This window comes from Coenobita brevimanus, chromosome 110 (genome assembly GCF_032717465.1).
Source record: "Coenobita brevimanus isolate Jiangsu-jjx chromosome 110, ASM3271746v2, whole genome shotgun sequence".
Lineage (NCBI taxonomy): Eukaryota > Metazoa > Arthropoda > Malacostraca > Decapoda > Coenobitidae > Coenobita > Coenobita brevimanus.
In genome coordinates, this window is record NC_137063.1 from 12,913,722 (window position 1) to 12,936,490 (window position 22,769).

A 22,769-nucleotide genomic window follows, 5' to 3' on the forward strand; every position below is an offset into this window, starting at 1 on the left:
ATATGGCACACACCCAAGGACGCCAGTGGACAGTTATGAGACTGTGAAAAGACACTGAAAAGTTATCCTTTATGTGAACTGTTCGTAAAAGGTGCAGCGATTGGCTGTACAGAAAGATATAACATGATGTGTGTAGTGCTACTCTCAATGGAAGGTGTTGCGTGACAGTGAATAATATCTCTTCTTTTTCAGCAGAGAACCTAAAAAGCTCATACTTGACTTTCTGTGTCAGTGCTTGCCAAAATGGAGAAGAAAGGTTTGTCTTCTGACCAGTGGCAAAAGGTTCTCTTTGAGGAGGAGACCGAGAGTGAAGTAGAGGACAAGCTGAGCGATGTTTCAACTGAGGAGGAATGGGACGATGTCCAAGAGGATTCCCCTCGGGCGGCATTGCCCACACTTCAAGCACGACGGGAGCAGACACTACCACCACCAGTGTCAGGACTATCGGCCCAATCATCGTCTTCACTTGGACGACAGACATTGCCTTGGCTTGGACCTCTCGCTCCTACAGCCATCGTGGTCTCTCCACCTCTAGCCTCCAGTTCCCCCTTGGCTGAGCCTATGTCACCGGTAGCAGGGCCTAGTTACACGACACTGGCATCAGCACTCGGCACAGTGTCCGGCGCAACTGGTGCAGGAGGCGACTGTGTCATCGTCCCCTGCCCGGTCGACAAGGGCGCTGTCTCCGACAGCGTTCATTCCCCCCGACATTTTCCAGCAGCAGGAGACAGTCTCGTCCTCCTCATTGTCGGAACCCTCACCACCTCGACGAGGCCGGCGTGGTCCACGGCCTGGCTATGGGGGGCAGCCAAGGGGTGTCCAAAGAGGCACAAGGGTGTTGGTACGCCAACCCACTGCCACCACTGCGGGAAGTGTTGCCGCAACAGATCCAGGGTGGAATAGTGGCCCTTTCACACCAGCTAATGGGCCCTTCACAGGATCCCCAGGAATGAAGGTGGATCTGCCAACAACTCCTCTCCAGTTATTCCAGTTGTTCTTCACGAGGGAGTTGTTGACGTATTTCACCCACGAGACCAAGAGCTACACGTCATTTCTGGGGACTGCGTTGGACGCATGGTTCATCTTTTTCTTTTTTTTTTTTAATGTGAGGAAGAAGGAACCAAAGGCAATGGGCCTGCAAAACTGTTCCTTCCAAGAGAAAAAGAAAATAAAAGAGAGAGCCAAATTCAAGACCCATCCACTTCGAGATCCCTGGACACACTGCGCCCAAAAGACTGGAGATCACAAGAAGCAGGAAACACACACAGGGGGAGACAGCTCCAGAGTTAACCTGTTGCACAAATGAAGGACCGGGAGTAATGGTTAACCCTTGCATTAGAGAGTTGGACAGAAAAGGGGTGAGAGTTTGCTGCTAGACGGGTGCTACGCACCCATCTTAGAGGTGGAGGAATGCATGCAGACAGTTCAAAGAACAGTGACCATTGAAGTAGCGATAGAAAAGAGATAAAGACGCAACAGTGCAGTGAAGAGACAGAGGTTGAAAGGAGTCAGTAAGAGGGGGAGAGTTAATGAGACAAAAAGCCTTTGACTCCACCCTATTGAGAAGAGCTGTATGTGGGGAGCCTCCCCACACATGAGAGTTGTACTCCTAACAGGGGCAGATAAAACCCCTGTATATAGTCAACAATTGTGCAGGGATAAAGAAGGAATGGAATCGGCTTAGCACACCCAATCTCTTGGAAGCAGATTTTACAAGAGATGTAATATGATCTTTCCAAGATAAGTCCCGAGTGAATGAAACCCCAAGCATGTTCAATGATGATGAAGGATTAAGCTGAATATTATTAAACATTAGTGGGTGTACATGTGGAAGATTTTGTCGGGTTGATAGGTGCAAAAACTGAGTCTTTGATGCATTAAAAACAACCAGATTATATTTACCCCAGTCAGAGATACGAGCCAAGTCAGACAGGTGTGCCATAGCCTCATCCCTTGTTTGTTGAAGTAACTGCTGAGAAGGACGTTGTGAGAATCGAATGGAAAGGTGAAGGGTGGAGTCATCAGCGTATGAGTGGATAGGGTTAGATGTACAGCTTAGAAGGTCATTGATGAATAAAAGGAAGAGAGTTTGTGATAGGACAGAGCCCTGAGGAACACCACTGTTAATAGATCTAGGAGAAGAACGATAGCCGTCTACAACAGCGGCTATAGAACAACCAGAAAAGAAGCTAGAGATGAAGGCACAGATAGAAGGATAGAAACTGTAAGAGGGCAGTTTGGAAATTAAAGATTTATGCCAGACTCGATCGAAAGCCTTTGAGATGTCAAGTGCAATGGCAAAACTTTTGCCAAAGTCCCGAAAGGGAGATGACCAGGAGTCTGAAAGGTAGGTGAGAAGATCGCCTGTGGAGCATCCCTGACGGAACCCATACTGACGATCAGAAAGAAGGTTGTGATAGGAAAGATGTTTTAAAATTTTTCTATTAAGAATAGACTTGAAAACTTCTGAGATACAGGATGATAAAGCAATTGGACGATAGAAGGTTGGGAATGGTCACCCTTCTTTGGGACTGGCTGGATGAGGGCAAACTTCCAGCAAGTTGGAAAGGTACAAGTTGACAGACAAAGGTGAAAGAGTTTACCAAGGCAGGGTGTAAGCACTGAAGCACAGTTCTTGAGAACAACTGGAGGGACTCCATCAGGCCCATATGCCTTATTAATATTGAGGCCTGTGATGGCAGAAAATACATCAGCGGAAGAAACTTTAATGTTAGCCATGATGAAGTCAGAGGGGGGAAGTGTTGGAGGAACAGTACTGGAATTGTCCAGTGGAATTGGAGGAGAAAGTCTGAGCAAAGAGATCTGTTTTATCAGTAGAAGAAATAGCTACAGAGCCATCAGAGTAGAAAAGAGAAGGGAAGGATGATGAGGTAAAGTTGTTAGAAAGGTTTTTGGCAAGGTGCCAGAAGGAGCGGGAAGAATTCAAGTTGGAGAGTTGAGAGCATTTTGTACGGATGAAATTATTTTTAGCAGAGCGAAGAACAGACTTAGCACAGTTCCGGGCAGAAATGTATAGAAAATGTGATTCAGGGGTGAGTTAGCTCCAGCACCTTTTATGGGTCCTCTCCTTGTTGCAGACAGCATTAGAACAAGCGTGATTAAACCAAGGCTTTTGTGCATTAGTCAAAGGATATGAGAAAGGAATGTATGCTTCCATGCCCGAGAGAATAACCTCCGTAATGCGCAAGGCACACCCAGATGGCTCCCGGCCATGGAAGCAATAATCATTCCAGGGAAAATCAAAGAAGTACTGCCTGAGTGACTCTCAATCTGCAGGTCCAAAGTGCTACAGACGTACCGGAGCGATAGGACAGGTTAAGGTGATCTGCAATGAAGAGGAGATGGACAAGTTCCTAGGGCTTTACTTTTTCATGGGGGTGATGAATCTCCCGAGCATCTGACACTACTGGATGAGATCCTGCCTCCACAACTACCCCCTCGTTACACAAGTGATGAGTGGAAGGCATTTCAGGGCGATCCTGAAACACTTCCATGCGTTCAACTCACTTGCGATACCCCAGGACAATCAAGACCGGCTCATCAGGGTTCACACGGTGATGCAGTACCTCCTTCAGCAGTTCCAGAACACCTACTTACTCGAGGAGCACCTCAGCCTGGACGAGGGTTCATTGCCGTGGAAGGGGCGCCTAAGCTTCTGCATGTACAACCCAGTGAAGCCCTCAAAGTATTCCATCAATCTGTATATCCTGGCTGAGGCTTCCTTGGGTTACATCTGGAATTTCGAGGTATATAGGGGGCAGAAGAGGGCGCTGGAAACCACCGTGTGGAGCCTCGTAGAACCGCTGAACGATCAGGGATACAGAGTTTACATGGACAATTATTATAACTCTGTATCACTGTGCAAATGCCTCTTCAGTGCAGGAACCTATGTGTCTGGGACCCTACGCCTGGCAAGAGGAGCACCAAAGTAGCTGCAGGACATTGCCAGGACCACGAACCTGCCAGCGGGGGGCATGACAGCAATGCACAAGGACAACATGATGGTGTTGCTGTGGAGGGACAAGCACATTGTCAACATGGTCTCCACCATCCACAGCACAGGCACCATCCAGAAGCGGGTTCGAAGGAAGACCAGGGCTCCTGACAGGAGGACAGCCTATGTCCAGAAGACTGTGGACAAGCCCGTCATGGTGGATGACTACAATCGACACATACGTGGGGTGGACCACTTCGACTGGATGGTCCAATACTACCCCATCCAGCGGCGGACCATGAAATGGACCAAGAAGATCACCTTTTACTTCATCCACATGTCCATTTTCAATGCGTTTGCCCTGTTCAAGAAGTGCTCACGCGGGTCAGTCAGTCTGCACGAATTTGTGGAGGAGATAGTGGACAAGCTCCTCTACTTTGATGAAGCAGAGTGGCCCGCATCAGGGCACGTCATCCACCATGCCCCTGACCTTCCAACCCGACGGCCAGCAGGACATCCAGCACCTGTGGCACCTTCTGCAGTGCCAGCACAGGTGCCATCACCCCCAGCTCCTGCACCAACACCACTATCTCCAGGAGGAGGGCCAGCACAGGAGTCAGCACCACCATCGCCTGCAGGACCAGCACAGGTGCTGAGAGAACCTTCACCGGTTCCTGGTCCATCGGGAGAACCTGCTGCCGCTGCCATGCCCGGGCCTGCAGCTGCACCTCCAGGACAACAGGACCGGGGAACGCCAGGAGGACATCCAGCCAAGTGTCGTCGCTTCATCAATGACAGAGTGCGGTTGGATAACACACTGGGCCACCGAGGGGAGAGGATCCCCAACCGGAGGAGGCTGCGGTGCACCATGTGTTCCCTGGCGAAGTTGAGGAGGGACACAAGTCACTTGTGTCCTGTTTGTGATGTGGCACTGTGCGTGGGTGATTGCTTCGAACGGTTCCATGCCGAACGAAGTATTCCCTAGTGCAGTGTACACACACACACACACACACACACACACACACACACACACACACACACACACACACACACACACACACACACACACACACACACACACACACACACACACACACACACACTAACACAGACACTCACACACACACACACACACACACACACACACACACACACACACACACACACACACACACAAGATACTTAAAGTGACCTGGAAATTAAGCAAAGAGGCAGGGATGGAAAATATTATAATAAGACAAGATTTGAATGAAGAAGAAAGAGAAGTTTTAAAATCACTGAAGGAAGAAGTAAAGGAAAAAAATGATAAGAGGACAGAGGAAGAATGTAATACTTTTTTTTGGAGAGTAATGGATATGAAATTAAGGAAGTGGTATTTAAGGAAATAGAAGTGAAGGAAACTAAGGGGGATGGCTGTGAAAGATCAGAAGTTGAGGAAGTGGTACGGACAGAGAGTAGGAGAGAAGAGGGTATTAAAAACGTCAAAAATAATTTGAAGGTGATATATACTAATGTTGATGGTTTCATATCGACAAGGATCAAAATTAACGATTTCTTGAGAGAACATGAACCTGATGTCATGTGCTTTGTAGAGACCAAATTAAGAGAAGATATTGATGTTCATTTGGGAGATGGTAAATACAAACTGTGGAGAAAAGACAGAAAAGAAAAAAACGGGAGGAGGAGTGATGATAGCAGTGAAGAACAACATAAATGTAGATACTATGGAAATGGGAGAAGGCAGGGCTGAAGTGATATATATGAAATTAGAAACTGGAGAGAATGTTAAGAGAGATATGGTGGTAGTGTATGTTCCCCCAAAGACGAGAGCATGGAAGGATGACGAATACCATGAGATGTTGTCAGATATGGCTAGCTATTTACAAAAAATAATTGAAAAAAGCAATAATATAATTTTGGTGGGTGACTTTAACTGTAAAGAGGTGAACTGGGAGGAATGGTGCTCGGGAGGTGGCGAGGATTTGTGGGGCACTATGTTATTAAATATAATAATGAATAATGTGATGACGCAATGGGTCAAAGAAGAGACACGGTTTCGAGGTGAGGACACACCAGCAAGGTTAGATTTACTGTTTACCAAAGAACTCAGTGTAATAGAATCATTGAAATATCTCTGTCTTTTAGGAAAAAGTGATCATGTGGTCATTGAGTTCCAGATGTTAATAGGGAACGTCGGGCCAAGACACGAGCTTTGTAGACAGGGAAGATACAACTTTGGGAAAGCAAATTTTACAGGATTGAGAAACTCTTTTGAAAATGCAGATTGGAGAAAATTCAGAGAAACAAGAGAGATACAGAGGAAGTGGGATATCTTTCTAGACCTCTATAATTTGGGAGTGGAAAAATTTGTACCAAGAGTAAGAGGGAAAGAAAATAGGAAAAAGGAGTGGTTTAATAGAAGGGGGGGAGGGGGAAGTGATGGAGGAACAGCACCGGAATCATCTAAGGTGGAATTGGAGGAAAAAGTGTGAGCGAAGAGATCTGCTTTATCAGTAGAAGAAATAGCTACAGAGCCATCAGAGTAGAAAAGAGGAGGGAAGGATGATGAGGTAAAGTTGTTAGAAACGTTTTTGGCAATGTGCCAGAAGGAGCGGGAAGAATTCGAGTTGGAGAGTTGAGAGCATTAAGTATGGATGAAATTATTTTTAGCAGAGCGAAGAACAGACTTAACATATTTCTGGGCAGAAATGTATAAAAGATGTGATTCAGGGGTGGGTTGGCTCCAGTACCTTTTATAGGCCCTCTCCTTGTTGCGGACAGCATTAGAACAAGCTTGATTAGACCAAGGCTTTCTTGCAGTAGTGAAAGGAAATGAGAAAGGAATGTATGCTTCCATGCTCGAGAGAATAACCTCCGTAATGCGCAAGGCACACTCAGATGGCTCCCAGCCATGGAAGCAATAATTATTCCAGGTAAAATCAAAGAAGTACTGCCAGACTCCCAATCCGCAGCTCCAAAGTGCCACAGATGACGTTTCTTTGGAGGGTCCACAGGCTGTACCGGAGAATAGGACAGGTTAAGGTGATAAAGTTGTGATTGGAGGAGCCCAACGGAGAGAAAAGATTAACAATGTAAGCAGAAGGATTAGTTGTAAGGAAGAGGTCAAATATGTTGAAGTTCTCTCCAAGGCAGTCAGGGATATGGGTAGGGTGCTGTACAAGCTGCTCTAGGTCATTAAGGATAGAAAAGGTGTAGGCCTGTTCACCAGGTGGATCAGTGAAAGGAGAGGAGAGCCAGAGGTGGTGATGAACATTGAAATCTCCTAGAATGGAGATTTAAAAGGACAAATGGTTAGAATGTGTTCCATCGTAGAAGTAAGATAGTCAAAGAATTTTTGATAATAAAATTAGGAGATATGTAAACAGCGCAGATATATTTAGTCAGAGAAAGACAGGAAAGCTGATGCCAGAGTGTATAGAATTCAGAAAAATTGAGTTCAGGAACACGAGAGCAAGATAAGTTCTTGCGTATATATACACAACAGCCACCTTTGGCTTTGAAATGAGTATAGAGAAAGTAGGAGGATACAGAAAAGGGTCTGATCTGCTAAGGCTGCTTCACCAGTCATCCTAATGTTACGTAGGTCATACCTTTTCTTAAAATTCTCGAACCAGCCCTTGCTGGCTCAAAATTTCTTTTGTCTACAAGCACCAACATTACTAGGCCTGTCACCATCATCATCATTACTTTCATCACCATCATCACTATTTTCACCTGCCTCACATTTATCACCACTGCTTTCACCAGCAGACCGAGCATAGAGTTGTATTGTCTCTGATGCATTGGGATTCTAGTGGCACATGTCAGTGGTTTAAGTCTTCAATCCAAATATTCAGTGCCTTTTTCATTTTCACCAAGGCATCATCTCTCACTTGCATTGTAACTCTAGCTGATCCTGGTGTGCATGAAGCAGAGCATCTTTAATGTTCTTTTTTCTCCATTTTATGCCATGAACACTGAACTCGTTCATGCCATACTTGCGACCAGCTGTCGCATAGCTCATTGCACTGCTAAGCTTTTGTAATATTTCGTTCTTTACCTCCAAGGTAAGTGCTTTCCTTGACCTCTTAGCTGGCTTATTTTCAGTTAGAGTGTTACACGGGCGCTTCAGAGCCATGATGATCACGAAAGCACGATAACTGTGGCCGAACACGTTGTCAAAACATCGGGTTGGGGGGAACATACCGCGAGCAGCCAGAGACACCTGGCAGGATGGCGCAAAAACTTGCTAGGAGACGCCAGTACAAATTTTTTTTTGTTTAATGATAATTTTAAAAATTCCCAATGGAAAAAACTGTCGATAATTGAGTCAGTCGATAAAAAACCTGTCGATAATGACGATAATGAGGGTGTACTGTGGTGAAATGCTGAAGCATGGGGGAGAGATAGTAGTAGAATGGATGTGGAAGATGTGCAGATTGGCCTGGGAGGAAGGTAGAGTCCCGGAGGATTGGAAGTTTATCTATCTTTCTATCTATATCCCGACGCCCTAATCCTGCAAAGGGTGGGCACAGACAAAACGCCTCCAAGTCGCTTTGTCACCCACCATTTGACTACCCTCCCCCCAACTCACTCCTCCCTCCCTCACATATCTCTCAACTTCATCCCTCCACCCCATCCTCGGTCTACCCTTCCCTCTCCCTCCCTCCACCTCACCTACATACACCCTCTTAGTCAGTCTTTCATTTTCCATTCTCTCTTGTCCAAACCACCTCACTGTATCTCTCCTGATCTTCTCAACCACATCCACATCCACCACACAACATTCTTTCACTTCTTCATTCGTCAGCCTGTTCCTCCATGTCACTCCACATGCTCCTCTCAAGTAGCTCATTTCCACTGCTCTCACACTTGACTTGTTCCCCTCTTGCAAGGTCCAAGCCTTGCTTCCATACATCAGGGTAGGGATCACAATACTATCATGCAGTGACTTCTTAACTTCCATACTCAACTCCCTATTTCTCATCACGTTTTCAGTGAACCAACAACCTTCCTTCCCTGCTGTACCCTTTCATGCACTTCATTGGAAGTCAGGTATAATTATTCCCTTGTACAAAGGAAAAGGGGAAAAAGAAGTGTGTGGTAATTATAGGGGCATTTGTCTTCTTAGTGTAACAGGAAAAGTGTATGGTAGGATACTTATTGACAGAGTTAGGGAAATAACAGAGGAATTAGTTGGAGAAGAACAAGGAGGCTTTCGAAAGGGACGAGGTTGTGTAGATCAGATATTCAATTTTAGGTCTTTAGTGGAATAGTTTCTAGCGAAGGGAAAGAGGTTGTATGCGGACTTCATGGATCTGGAAAAGCATATGATAAGGTGGATAGACAAGGATTGTGGAACGTAATAAGAATATATGGAGTAGATGGGGAGTTGTTGAATACTTTGAAGAGTATGTATGATGGTGAATTTTTCCCTTTGAAGGTTGGGTTGAAATAGGAATGTGTCATGTCTCCATGGTTGTTCAATCTGTACATGGATGGGGTAATCAAAGAGATACAAGGTAGGGTAGTGGATGTTGGAGTGGCCCTAGTGAGGGAGGGTAGTGTTTGGAAACTCCCTGTACTGTTGTTTGCAGATGATACTGTGTTGTTAAGTGAAGATGAAGAGGAGCTGCAAGGCTTGGTGAATGAGTCTGGGAAAGTGTGTAAGAAATGGAATCTAAAGGTGAATGTAGGGAGGAATAAAGTGATGGTCTTTGAGAGAGATGAAGTTAGTGAATGTACAATGAGGTTGGATGAGGAGAAAATGGAAAATGTGAGTACCTTTAAATACTTGGGGAGTGTGATGAGTAAGGATGGAAGTTTGGGGGGTGAAGTGCTTGAAAGTGTTCAGCAAGGAAGAATGGTTGCTGGTTCCTTGAAAGCAGTGATAAGAAACAGGGAAGTGAGCATGGAAGTGAAAAAGTTGCTGCATGACAGTATTGTGATACCAACTCTGACGTATGGAAGTGAAGCTTGGACGTTGTTGGAAGGACACAAGTCAAGAGTGAGAGCAGTGGAAATGAGTTATTTAAGAGAAGCCTGTGGAGTCACATGGAGAGACAGGCTGACAAATGAAGATATAAAGGAGTATTGTGGTGCAGATGTGGATGTGATAGGAAGCATTAGGAGAAATACACTGAGGTGGTTGGCCATGTGGAGAGGATGGAGGGTGAGAGGTTGACGAGGAGAGTGTATGTGAGTGAGGTGGAGGGGGGGAGAGGGAGGGGGAGGCTGAGGATGAGATGGAGGGATGGAGTGGAGAGGTATATGAGAGAGGGGGGGGGGTGAATTGGGAGTAGGGCAGTGAAATGGCAGGGGACAGGGCAACATGGAGGCGATTTGTTTGTGGACAACCCATTCGGGATTAAGGCGTCTGGCAGTAGATATATCTATCTATCTATCTATCTTTAGCACGACGCCCTGATTGTTTAAAGGGTGGCCGCAGTCAAAACGCCTCCAAGTTGCTCTGTCACCCACCATTTGACTACCGTCCCCCCAACTCACTCCCCCCTCCCTTATATACCTCTCAACTCCATCCCTCCACCTCATCCTCGGTCTACCCCTCCCTCTCCCTCCCTCCACCTCACCTACATACACCCTCTTAGTCAGTCTTTCATTCTCCATTCTCTCCACATGTCCAAACCACCTCAGTGTATTTCTCCTAATCTTCTCAACCACATCCACATCCACCCAACGTTCCTTCACTTCTTCATTCGTCAACCTGTACCTCCATGTCATTCCACATGCTCCTCTCAGGTAACTTATTTCCACTGCTCTCACTCTTGACTTGTTCCCCTCTTGCAAGGTCCATGCCTTGCTTCCATACGTCAGGTTAGGGATCACAATACTGTCATGCAGTGACTTCTTAACTTCCATACTTACCTCCCTATTTCTCATCACTACTTGCAGTGAACCAACAACCTTCCTTCCCTGCTGTACCCTTTCATGCACCTCATCCCCCAGAGTTTCACCCTTACTCATCACACTACCCAAATACTTGAATGCACTCACATTCTCCATATCCTCACCATCCAACCTCACTGTACATTCTATGACTTCATTCCTCTCAAACACGATAACTTTACTCTTGTTTACATTAACTTTCAGATTCCTCTTGCTACACACTGTCCCATATTCATTCACCAAACCTTGCAACTCCCATTCATCTTCACTCAACAATACTGTATCATCAGCACACAGCAACACCGGAATCTTCCAAATCTCACCCTCATTCATTAGAGCCACCCCAACATCCACTGCCCTACCTTGCACCTCCTTTACAACCCCATCCATGTATATACTAAACAGCCATGGAGACATTACACAACCCTGTTTCAGTCCCAAACTGAGATCAAAGAACTCACTCAGCTCGCCATCCACTTGCACCATAGCCCTGGCTCTTTCATACATACTCTTCACAACACTCAACAATTTCCCCTCCACTCCATATATTATTAATACCTTCACATACCTTGCCAATCTATTCTGTCATAAACTTTCTCAAAGTCCATGAAGGCAGCATACACTTTCTTTCTCTTCTCTAGATACTTCTCCACTAAACATCTTAGAACAAATATCTGATCTACACACCCTTTTCCCTTCCTAAATCCCCCTTGTTCTTCTCCAACTAGCTCCTCTATCATATGCCTAACCCTATGAATGAGTATTCTACTATATATTTTTCCAGTCACACAAAGAAGGCAAATACTCCTATGGTTACCACATACTTCTCTCTCCCCTTTTCCATTGTATAAAGGAACAATTATACCTGATTCCAGTCCTCTGGAACCCTTCCCTCTTCCCAAGCCAATCTACACAACTTCAGTATCCACTCCACAACAATCTCACCCCCATACCTCAACATTTCACCACACACTTCATCAATTCCTGCAGCCTTTCCCATCTTTATCTTCTTCATTGCTTCCACTACTTCTCTACTGATCTCTTCCTCCCTCCTCTCATCTCTTCTTCCCCCAGCCATTCCCCAACAACTTACACTCGCACTGCTCCCACTCTCTACAGTACATTCAACAAATCCTCAAATTGCTCCTTCCATCTCCTCAATTTCTCTCTCTTCTTCACCAACAATCTATTATTCCCATCTTTCACTCCCGTACTGTTTCCCCTTTCACACTGCCTTACTGTCTTTACCTCCTTCCAAAACAATTTCTTACTCTCCCTTCATTTCACACTCAGATGCCTCCCAAATTCTTCATCCACTTTCTTCTTACTCTCCTTCACCAGTCTCTTCACCTCCCTTCTCCTGCTCACATATACCTCTCTCCTTTCTCTCTCATCTTCTTCCCTACCTCTACTCGCTAACCATTCACTATATGCCTTCTTCATTTGTTCTACACTTGTTTCACCTCATCATTCCATCATGCCGTCCCTTGCGCACCCCTGCATCTCCTTCTCACTCCACAAACCACCTCACATGCTGCACCTATCTCTTCTGTGAATATCTTACATTATGTCTTCCACCCCTTCCATCTGCTCTAACTCATACCTTCCCAATCTTTCTTCCGCTATGCTCTTATACTCTGCCATTTTCTCACTATATATATATATGAGAATGGCAGTGTGTTAGTGGACATTTGTGCTGGGAGGGAGTTCGTGATAGCCAATATCCTCTTCAGGCACAAAATGATCCACAGGTATACATGGCGAGTGATGAGAAGGGTGGGTGGTGAACTGAATGAAAGGAAGGCAATGATTGATTTTGTATGTGGATGAAAGGATGCAAAAATGTGTATTGGATGCAAGAGCTTATAGAGGTTGGGGGAGTGGACTTTCTGACCACTACTTGGTGGTGGCCAGAATCAAGATCCAATTAGGATGGAGAAATAGAAGAAGGGAAGGACAGGAAGAAGGAGTATTTGTAAGGAGAGTGGAAAGGTTACAAGAGGATGAGAAAAAGGCAGAGCATAAGAGCGAAGTGGAGGAATGATTGGGTAAATATGAATCGGAGCAGATGGGGGACGTGGAAGGTGTTTGCAGGATATTTACAGAAGAAGTATGTGCAGCATGTGATGTGGTGTGTGGAAGGAAGAGAAGATGGAGGGGGGTGCAAGAAACAGCATGGTGGAATGAAAAGATGAGACAGGCTGTGGCACAAAAGAAGAAAGCATACAATGAATGGATGAGAAATAGGGGCGTGGAAGAAGTTGAGAGACGGAAGAGAGTTATATGTAGAAAGAAAGATAGAAAGAAAGAGAGAGGTGAAAAGATTAGTAAGAGAGAGTAAGAAGAGAGCGGATGAGGAATTTGGAAGGAACTTCAGTGTAAAGTGGAGGGACTGTAAGAAAATGTTCTGGAAAGAGGTGAAATGAGTAAGACAGGGTGGAAGTGAAGTTAGCAGGGGAGTGAAAGATAAAAATGGTAGATTACTATTGGAGAAGGGAGAAAAAGTGAGTAGATGGAGAAAACACTTTAAGGAATTGTTGAACATAGAGGATGGAAGTAATGCGAGTATAAGTGGCTGGGGAATGGCTGGGAGAAGGAGGGAGGTGAGAAGACAAGAAGAAATCAGTAGGATAGAAGTTGTGGAAGCAATGAAGAAAGGTAAATTTGGGAAAGCCCCAGGAATTTATGGAGTGTGTGGTGAAATGCTGAAGTATGGGGGAGAGATAGTAGTAGAATGGATGTGGAAAATGTGCAGATTGGCCTGGGAGGAAAGTGGAGTCCCGGAGGATTGGAAGTCAGGTATAATTATTCCCATGTACAAAGGAAAAGGGGAAAAAGAAGTGTGTAGTAATCATAGGGGCATCTGTCTTCTTACTATAATAGGAAAAGTGTATGGTAGGATGTTCATGTTAAACGGGGAGCGGATATTGGTAGTGACCATCAACTCAGCATTGCAAAAATAAGGTTTAAACTTAAAAATCAGAAGAAGGAAAAATCTGGTGTTGGTAGATACGATATTGTTAAGCTTAGAAGGGAAGGAGAAGAAAAGGAGGAATTCAGATTAGAATGCAGAAATAGGTTTTTGGTGTTGGAAACGTTGGAAGAGGGGGAGAGAAGTGTAGATGAGATGTGGGAGGATGTGAACAAAGTTTTGCATGAGACTGCTGAATGTACGATTGGAAGGAGACATAGATTCAGGAGAAAGAAATGGATATCAGAGGAAACGTGGGATATGATAAAAAAGAGAGGCGAGGCTAAATTGAGGAGTGAGATGCAATGCGTTGATGAACGAGAGATTGAATTAGCAAGAGCTGCGTACTGGAGTTTGAATTCAGAAGTAAGAAGGTTAGCTAGGAGAGATAAAAGAAGATGTGTAGATGAAAAGGTTGCAGAGACTGAAATCTTAATAAACAAAAATGATGGACAGATTCAAAGAATAGCATATGAATCGATTAGAGAACTGAGTGGTAATGCAGGTAAACGCAAGGAAATACCAGTTAGAGACAGGGAAGGAAATTTATTGACCAAAGATGGAGATATTAAAAATAGATGGAAAGAGCATTTTGAGACAGTTCTTAATAGACCAATACCACCAGAAGAGGATATACCGTCTCCTCAGGAAGATTTAAATATAGAAACAGGAGAGTTGAGGCTTGCAGAAGTGGAGAAAGCAGTAAAACAGTTAAAGAATAATAAGGCACCAGGGGAGGATGGTTTATTTCCGGAAATGTTTAAAGTGGAGGGGGATAGATTAATAATGATCTTGACCAAGCTATTCAATAAGATATGGGTGACGGGGTTACTACCATCAGTTTGGAAGAATGGTGTAATTGTTAAAGTTCAAGAAGGGAGACCTGAGTGAATGTGGTAATTGGAGGGGAATCTCTTTGTCACCGATAGCTTTGAAAGTTTTCAGTAGAGTGTTGTTAAATAGGTTGGAGCCGGTGGTTGAGGGTATTCTGAGGGATGAACAGGCTGGTTTTAGAAAGGGACGTGGTTGCAATGATCAGATCTTTATAGTTAGGCATTTGATGCAGCAAGTTAATGAAATGAGAGTACCGTTAAGTCTTTGTTTTGTTGATTTTGAAAAGGCTTTTGATAGTGTTTCGAGAGAGACTATGGGGAAGATCATAAGACATTATGGAATACCAGAGGAGTTTGTGAGGGTCATTATGAACATGCATGAGGACACATTTTGTAAAGTGATGGTTGATGGTTGTCTGAGTGATTCGTTTGAAGTCAAGTCCGGAGTAATTCAAGGTGGTGTTCTATCGCCTTTACTATTTATATTGGTCATTGATTACATTATGAAACACGTTGGAACAGAAACCGGTGCAGGTATACTTTGGGGAGAGAACAGGAAACTTTTGGATTTAGATTATGCAGATGATATAGTTTTGATTTGTGATGGGCCAGAAGAGATGCAGAGAGTGTTGGACTGTTTGGTGAGTGAAGGTCGCAAGGTGGGTTTGGTTATTAATTGTGGAAAAACTGAAATAATCAATATGAATATGGAAAATGCGCAGGAATGTGTAATTGGAGGTATGATTGTAAAGCAAGTTGATTGGTTTAAATATTTAGGTACTTATTTAGCCAAAGATGGTTCTTTGAACTTTGAATTCGAGGAAAGGTTAAAGAAGGCTAATCAGGCAATGGGAATGCTTAAAAATATTTGGAATAATAACAATTTTTCTGCGCATACAAAAATCAAACTTTATAAGGTAATGGTTAGGAGTATCTTAATTTATGGACACGAGTCTTGGTACAGCACAGTGACTATGGAAAATAAATTCTTGGTGTTTGAAAACAAAGCACTTAGAAGAATATTAGGAGTTAAGTGGTGGGAAAGGATACCAAATAGTAGAATTAGAGAAATAACGGGAGTGCAGCTGGTCGATGAATATGTTAGGTTCTCACGATGGAAGTGGCTAGGACATGTGTATAGGAGACAGGGAATAGTACGAGGTACACCAGGGTGGGTGGCACTTGGTAGGAGAGGTAGAGGAAGGCCAAAAGAGACGTGGGTGAGGACAATGAGACGGGAAGCTGGAGATGAGTGTTGGGGAGATCTTGAGGAGTTAGCACAAGATAAGATGTGGTGGTGTGAGTTCATCGAGGCCCTATGCATCCCCGAGGGTGCCACAGGAAATGATTGATTGATTGATTGTATGGTAGGATACTTATTGACAGAGTTAGAGAAGGAACAGAGGAATTAGTTGGAGAAGAACAGGGAGGCTTTAGGAAGGGAAGAGATTGTGTAGATCAGATATTCATTCTTAGATCTTTAGTGGAAAAGTTTCTAGAGAAGGGAAAGAAGTTGTATGCGGCTTTCATGGATTTGGAGAAAGCATATGACAGGGTGGATAGACAAGGATTTTGGAAAGTGTTAAGAATATATGGAGTAGATGGGAAGTTGTTGAATGCTGTGAAGAGTATGTATGATGGTGCTAAGGCTGCAGTGCGTGTGGATGGTGAACTAAGTTAATTTTTCTCTTTGAAGGTTGGGTTGAAACAGGGATGTGTCATGTTTCCATGGTTGTTCAATCTGTACATGGATGGGGTAATAAAAGAGGTACAAGGTAGAGTAGTTGATGTTGGAGTGGCCCTGGTGAGAGAGGATAGTGTTTGGAAACTCCCTGTACTGGTGTTTGCAGATGCTACTGTGTTGTTGAGTGAAGACAAAGGAGAGCTGCAAGGCTTGGTGGATGAGTTTGGGAGAGTGTGTAAGAAACAGAATCTAAAGGTGAATGTGGGGAAGAGTAAAGTGATGGTCTATGAGAGAGGTGAAGTTAGTGAATGTACAGCGAGGTTGGATGGTGAGGAATTGGAAAATGTGAGCACGTTTAAGTACTTGGATAGTGTGACGAGTAAGGATGGAGGTTTGGAGGGTGAAGTGCTTGAAAGGGTACAGCAGGGAAGAAAGGCTGCTGGTTCCTTGAAAGCAGTGATAAGAAGCAGGGAAGTGAGCATGGAAGTGAAAAAGTTACTGCATGACAGTATTGTGATACCAACTCTAACGTATGGAAGCGAAGCTTGGACGTTGCTGGAAGGACACAAGTCAAGAGTGAGAGCAGTGGAAATGAGTTATTTAAGAGGAGCCTGTGGAGTCACATGGAGAGACAGACTGACAAATGAGGATATAAAGGAGCATTGTGGTGTGGATGTGGATGTGATAGGAAGCGTTAGGAGGAATACACTGAGGTGGTTTGGCCATGTGGAGAGGATGGAGGGTGAGAGACTGATGAAGAGAGTGTATGTGAGTGAGGTGGAGGGGGGAAGAGGGAGGGGGAGGCCGAGGATGAGATGGAGGGATGGGGTGGAGAAGTATATGAGAGAGGGGGCAGTGAAATGGCTGGGGACAGGGCGACGTGGAGGCGATTTGTTTGTGGCCACCCCGAACGGGATTGAGGCGTCTGGCAATAGATAGATAGATATGTACATATATAATTATATAATTTTATAATTTTTGGGACCATTAACCAACAAATGAACAGTTAATTACTAAGTTTAAAAACTACTTCAAACCATCAACCCATCGTTTTTTGGTTAGTTCCTCTGCTTTTGACAGATAATTTTATATGAGAGGCACAGATTTACCACTCACATAGGAGACCTCTTAGTGGAAGAAAAAGTTTCCACACCAAAAAAGTGACCCATTTCCATGTCTTTAGGATCACAAGGATCTTTTGCTTGTTGGTCAGCAGTCGCTGGTCCTCACAACAGAGAAGCAGAAACATAATCTCTGTTCAAGATTCCAGCAGCATGGCACAAATTAGTGTGATGAGGTCTATAGCCTACCAGACTCCAGAAAACCTGTACAGTATGTGGAACGAGCAGGGTTCATGGTATTACTCAAGTAAAACACTAAGACTGTGCATACAAGCATTGCCTGTGACCTTGAAAAGCCATCACTGTGTGAGAGATGAAACCCTGGGTCCCATTTTACCTAGTGGACCTGTGTTTCCTAAATGGGCCCATTTCCCCAGGAATAGACTGCCTATGGACTTATCGACCTCATAAATCTGATCCCCATGTACCTATTTTCCCTTTACTCTCCTGTTCAGCTGAAATCAATAAATGATTATTCAGTTGTGTGTACATATTTGCTTATTTTGTTTATTGTTGTGGTGACTTAAGCAATTAATTGGGTTTTATACATGAGTGATATTTACTGTTGTGGTGTTTTAACCAATTAATTAGCTTTTTACACATGAGTGATATTTACTGTTGTGGTGTCTAAACCAATTAATTAACATTTTACACATGAGTGATATTTACTGTTGGGGTATCTTGACCAATAAATTAGCTTTTTACACGAGTGATATTTACTGTTGTGGTGTCTAAACCAATTAATTAACATTTTACACATGAGTGATATTTACTGTTGTGGTGTCTTAACCAATTAATTAGCATTTTACACATGAGTGATATTTACTGTTGTGGTGTCTAAACCAATTAGTTAACATTTTACACATGAGTGATATTTACTGTTGTGGTGTCTTAACCAATTATTTAACGTTTTACACATGAGTGATATTTACTGTTGTGGTGTCTTAACTAATTAATTAACGTTTTACACATGAGTGATATATATATATATATATATATATATATATATATATATATATATATATATATATATATATTATATATATATGTATATATATATTATATATATATATATATATATATCTATCTATATATATATATATATATATATATATATATATCCATCCATCCATCCATCATCCAATCCTACGCTGCCCCATGAGGAGCGCAGGAGCCAGGGGCTAGGCAGTTGGTCCTGACATTTAAGATGAGAGTGACCAACCTCACTCATCCCTGAGTGACATTACGTGAGCAATGAACCCCAACCACTCTTTGGATATAAACCTTCACTGGCTCAGTCCGATTGGAACACAATAATTACCCACTAAACCACCAGGTGCCAAAATTTGGTTATATGGTTACCACCCAGCTTAGTAAATGGTTTCCTGGTGTACAGGAAACCATTTGGCTTGTCACTCAGTGTAGAGTCACCCACAGGCAGAAGGAAGAGGAAAGAATGAAGGAATGAAAGACAGAAGGAGGAGTGTAAAGTCACTCTTCTGTCTTTCATTCCCTGGGCTCCTCATGGGGCAGCGTAGGATTGGATGATGGATGGATATATATACTCGTATATTTATATATATATATATATATATATATATATACAGTATATATATATATATAATTTTTTTTCTTTCATCCACAGGGCCTGCTTACTCTGGATGATGATCAATGCAACACGTTGTCTGAAAAACTCCACGTCTTCTAATGGGTACTGCACAACACAGAATTTTCTTCATTCTGAAATCAAGAGGATAGCTTAGAGTGCAGCGTCTATGCTTGTTTTTGTTGGATAGCTTCTTTGTTATCTTCAGAAGTAACACTGAAGGCTGATGACCATAAAATTTTGATGCTCTTGTGATATTGTGCAGAATGTTAAAAGCATTGAAAATATATACCATACTGTATGTGTGTGTGTGTGTGTGTGTGTGTGTGTGTGTGTGTGTGTTAGGTGTTGGTGGAGGTAGTGGAGCAAGTTAAGGAGCAGGTGGATGACTAAGTTAATGGTTCAGTTTTTAGTGTTGGAGTGAAAGATATGTGATCCCCTTAACTATTAAGTATATTTCTCTCTCTCTCTCTAATATACAGTATGTATACACACAGTCTATCCTCGTCTAACATGGTTTTTGCTAACACGAAAATAGTCTAACACGGTACAACTTTCCAGAAGCACTATTACTTCTAACATGGCCGTTGATGAAGCTAACACGGTTATTTGAACCGGGTGGGCAGTGATGAGATGAATCATGGGAGCGTTGACATGCCAACGGGCATCATCTACCTCCCAGCCAATCATGCTTCAGCATTCTCACTTTTGAACTACCCAGCCAATGAGGACACTCCCTGCACCCGCCTGCCTCCTCACTCTGCCTGCTCCCTCCCGCACCATCCCTCAGCTTGCCTTGAGTTGTGAGACAAAATGCCCCTGTTAGCCCCAGCTTTTCCAGCCATTTTTTTGTGCCCATCTGAGTAGCTTCTCTTTGCTATGGCTGACAAAGCTGTACCAGGACCTAGTGGTGTTCAAGAAGGCGGGAAGAGGATCCATCTGACCCTCAAGGAGAGAGGAAGTCAGCGGTTGCTCGTTCCCTTAAGTTGAACGAGGCCACCAGTCGCACCATCTACAGAAACGGGCAAGCCATTTTATCTTGTGTCAAGAATTTTGGAGCTGGAGGTCCATTATTACGCCAATGCATGTGATGGTGATGGAATGTTTATTAGAAGAGTACATAAGATGTCAGGAGAAAAATCATATGCCAGTCTCTGCTTCTGACCTCAGGACACGAGCTGCAAGGCTCTTTAAGGCAGCTTGTGAGAAATACCCACCCACTAAGGCCTCTCAACATAGCTGTAAGGCATCAGCAGGCTGACTGATGTCTTTGTCCATTGGAAGAAACTTATGAAGTGTCAAGTTTACAGGAGAGTGAGCAGCCACTGACGAGGTAAGAGCCAGGAAGTATCCCAACATCTTGAAAGACGTAAATGAGGAGGGAGGATGTTCTGCAGAACAAACATTCGGCATGGATGAGACTGGGCTACAGTGGAAGAGGATGCCAACCCCCACCTCTGATTTCAAGACCACACAGCAAACGAGAGGTCACAAGGCAGATAAGAATCGTGTGACCGTGGTGTATTGTTGCAACGCAAGTGGCAGCTTCGAGATGAAGCCACTTATCGTCTACCATGCCTCTCGGCCACACGCCTGCCGCCATCTCAAGAGTATGGACAAGTCAGGGGTGTACTGGAAAAAGGCAGCCAAGTTGTGGATGATGGGGCAGCTTGCAACTGACTGGTTTGACAACTGTTTAGTTCCCGATGCAAGACGCCACTGTCAACAGCAAGGCCTGCCTTTTAAGGTCCTTCTCCTCTTGGACAACACTCCTTCACACCCATATTTTCTTAACAGCCACAACAAGAATGTAAAGGTTGAGTTTATGCTTCCAAACATCACGTCTCTTCGCAGCCTCTTGATTAGGAGGTGATAGCCAACGTCAAGTATTTTTTTTATCAGAGGAGAGTCTACCGACTGTTGCTTGCATCTACAGACACCAACGAGGAGCTGCAATGCCTGGAAGAAGAAGAAAGAGGAGGAGGAGGAGGAGGAGGAGGAAAGAGGAGGAGGAGGAGGAATAATAATAATAATAATAGAGGAATAATAATAATAATAAAAATTATAGAGGAATAATCATCATCATCATCATCATCATCATCATCATAAGTTGTACCAGCCCGAGACAGTGGCGGTCATGGTGATGCCGGCACCACCACCACCACTGCACCCACTACAACCTCCAGTGCTACCACAGCACTACCACCACCACCTCCCAGGAAGAAGTCATCATTAAAGAAGTCGAGGATGTAACAAAATTTTGGGAGCTTCACAACATCAGACATGGTGTTAATAACTTTGTAGGAGCCTGGGGGGAGGTAAACGTAGCCACCATTAACCCATTAGTGCCCAGTATCCTCAATATAGGACGGAGCTGGGCATTTTCAAAATTTAATAAAGAAGTGACCCCTGGGGAAGGGACCTATGAACTTTGTGGCTATAAGCTGACAGGTGGAGAGCGGTACACGTAGCACCCTTCCAGCAAACTCCCTCGCACAGTAACTCTGGGAGTCACTGGGTTAAACACTGACAAATCTATCAGTTTCTCTAAACCATTAGCGCCCAGTGTCCTCAATATAGGATGGAGCTGGGCATTTTCAAAATTTAATAAAGAAGGGAACCCCTGCGGAAGGGTCCTACGAGCTTCGCGACTATGAGCTGTGTAGTTCCCGGAAGTGATAATGAGTTGTATCTAGTTTATTTTATATGACCAAAAGTTCGGTTAAGTGAGAGAGAGTGGCCGAGGCATGGCTGTTACCATGCGGATGTACCAGAACATAGATTAATTACCTAGTTGCTAAGTAATTTTTTTTTTTTTTCCTACTGTAATTTACAAGTATTGTTGGGTCTGGTTAGTACTTGGATGGGTGACCGCCTGGGAACACCAGATGCTGTTGGCATCCCTACGTGTCAAGTGGGGTTGGTGGAGGATTAGTGCCCCTCCCTGTAAAACAATTAACTCTAAGCCCTTGGCCACCCCATTTGGGATACATGGCGTCTGGCAATGGATGGATGGATGGATGGTCTCTTTATAATATAACACTCGAGTGAGATGAGAACATGTGCCTTTGTTCACATAATCCAGCATAATGTATGCGTGCGCAAAGTGATGTAAAGCACGATAATTTTCATTATTTTTCGATGTAAGGGTATAAAGTGAGAGGTGATCTATCTATCTATCTATCTATTGCCAGACGCCTCAATCCCGTTTGAGGTGGCCACAAACAAATCGCCTCCAAGTCGCCCTGTCCCCCGCCATTTCAATTCCCTGCTCCCAACTCACACCCCCCCCTCTCTCATATACCTCTCCACCCTATCCCTCCATCTCATCCTCGGCCTCTCCCTCCCTCTTCCCCCCTCCACCTCACTCACATACACTCTCTTCGTCACTCTTTCACCTTCCATCCTCTCCACATGGCCAAACCACCTCAGTGTGTTCCTCATAACGCTCCCTATCACATCCACATCAACACCACAACGTTCCTTTATATCCTCATTCGTCAGCCTATCTCTCCATGTGACTCCACAGGCTCCTCTTAAATAACTCATTTCCACTGCTCTCACTCTTGACTTGTGTCCTTCCAACAATGTCCAAGCTTCACTTCCGTACGTTAGAGTTGGTATCACAATACTGTCATGTAGTAACTTTTTCACTTCCATGCTCACTTCCCTGTTTCTTATCACTGCTTTCAA

General features: G+C 44.0%; 1 protein-coding gene across 1 annotated transcript in view; it reads left to right on the forward strand.

Moving 5' to 3' along the window:
- Positions 1–19,282, forward strand: part of LOC145417308 (SID1 transmembrane family member 1-like) — an 87,354-nt gene extending 68,072 nt beyond the window's left edge. The window contains exon 3 of the mRNA XM_080285980.1: positions 19,116–19,282. Coding sequence (XP_080142106.1) covers positions 19,116–19,178 — 63 coding nt within the window. The 3' untranslated portion in view covers positions 19,179–19,282. The remainder of the gene's footprint in view (positions 1–19,115) is intronic.
- Positions 19,283–22,769: the final 3,487 nt, after the last annotated feature.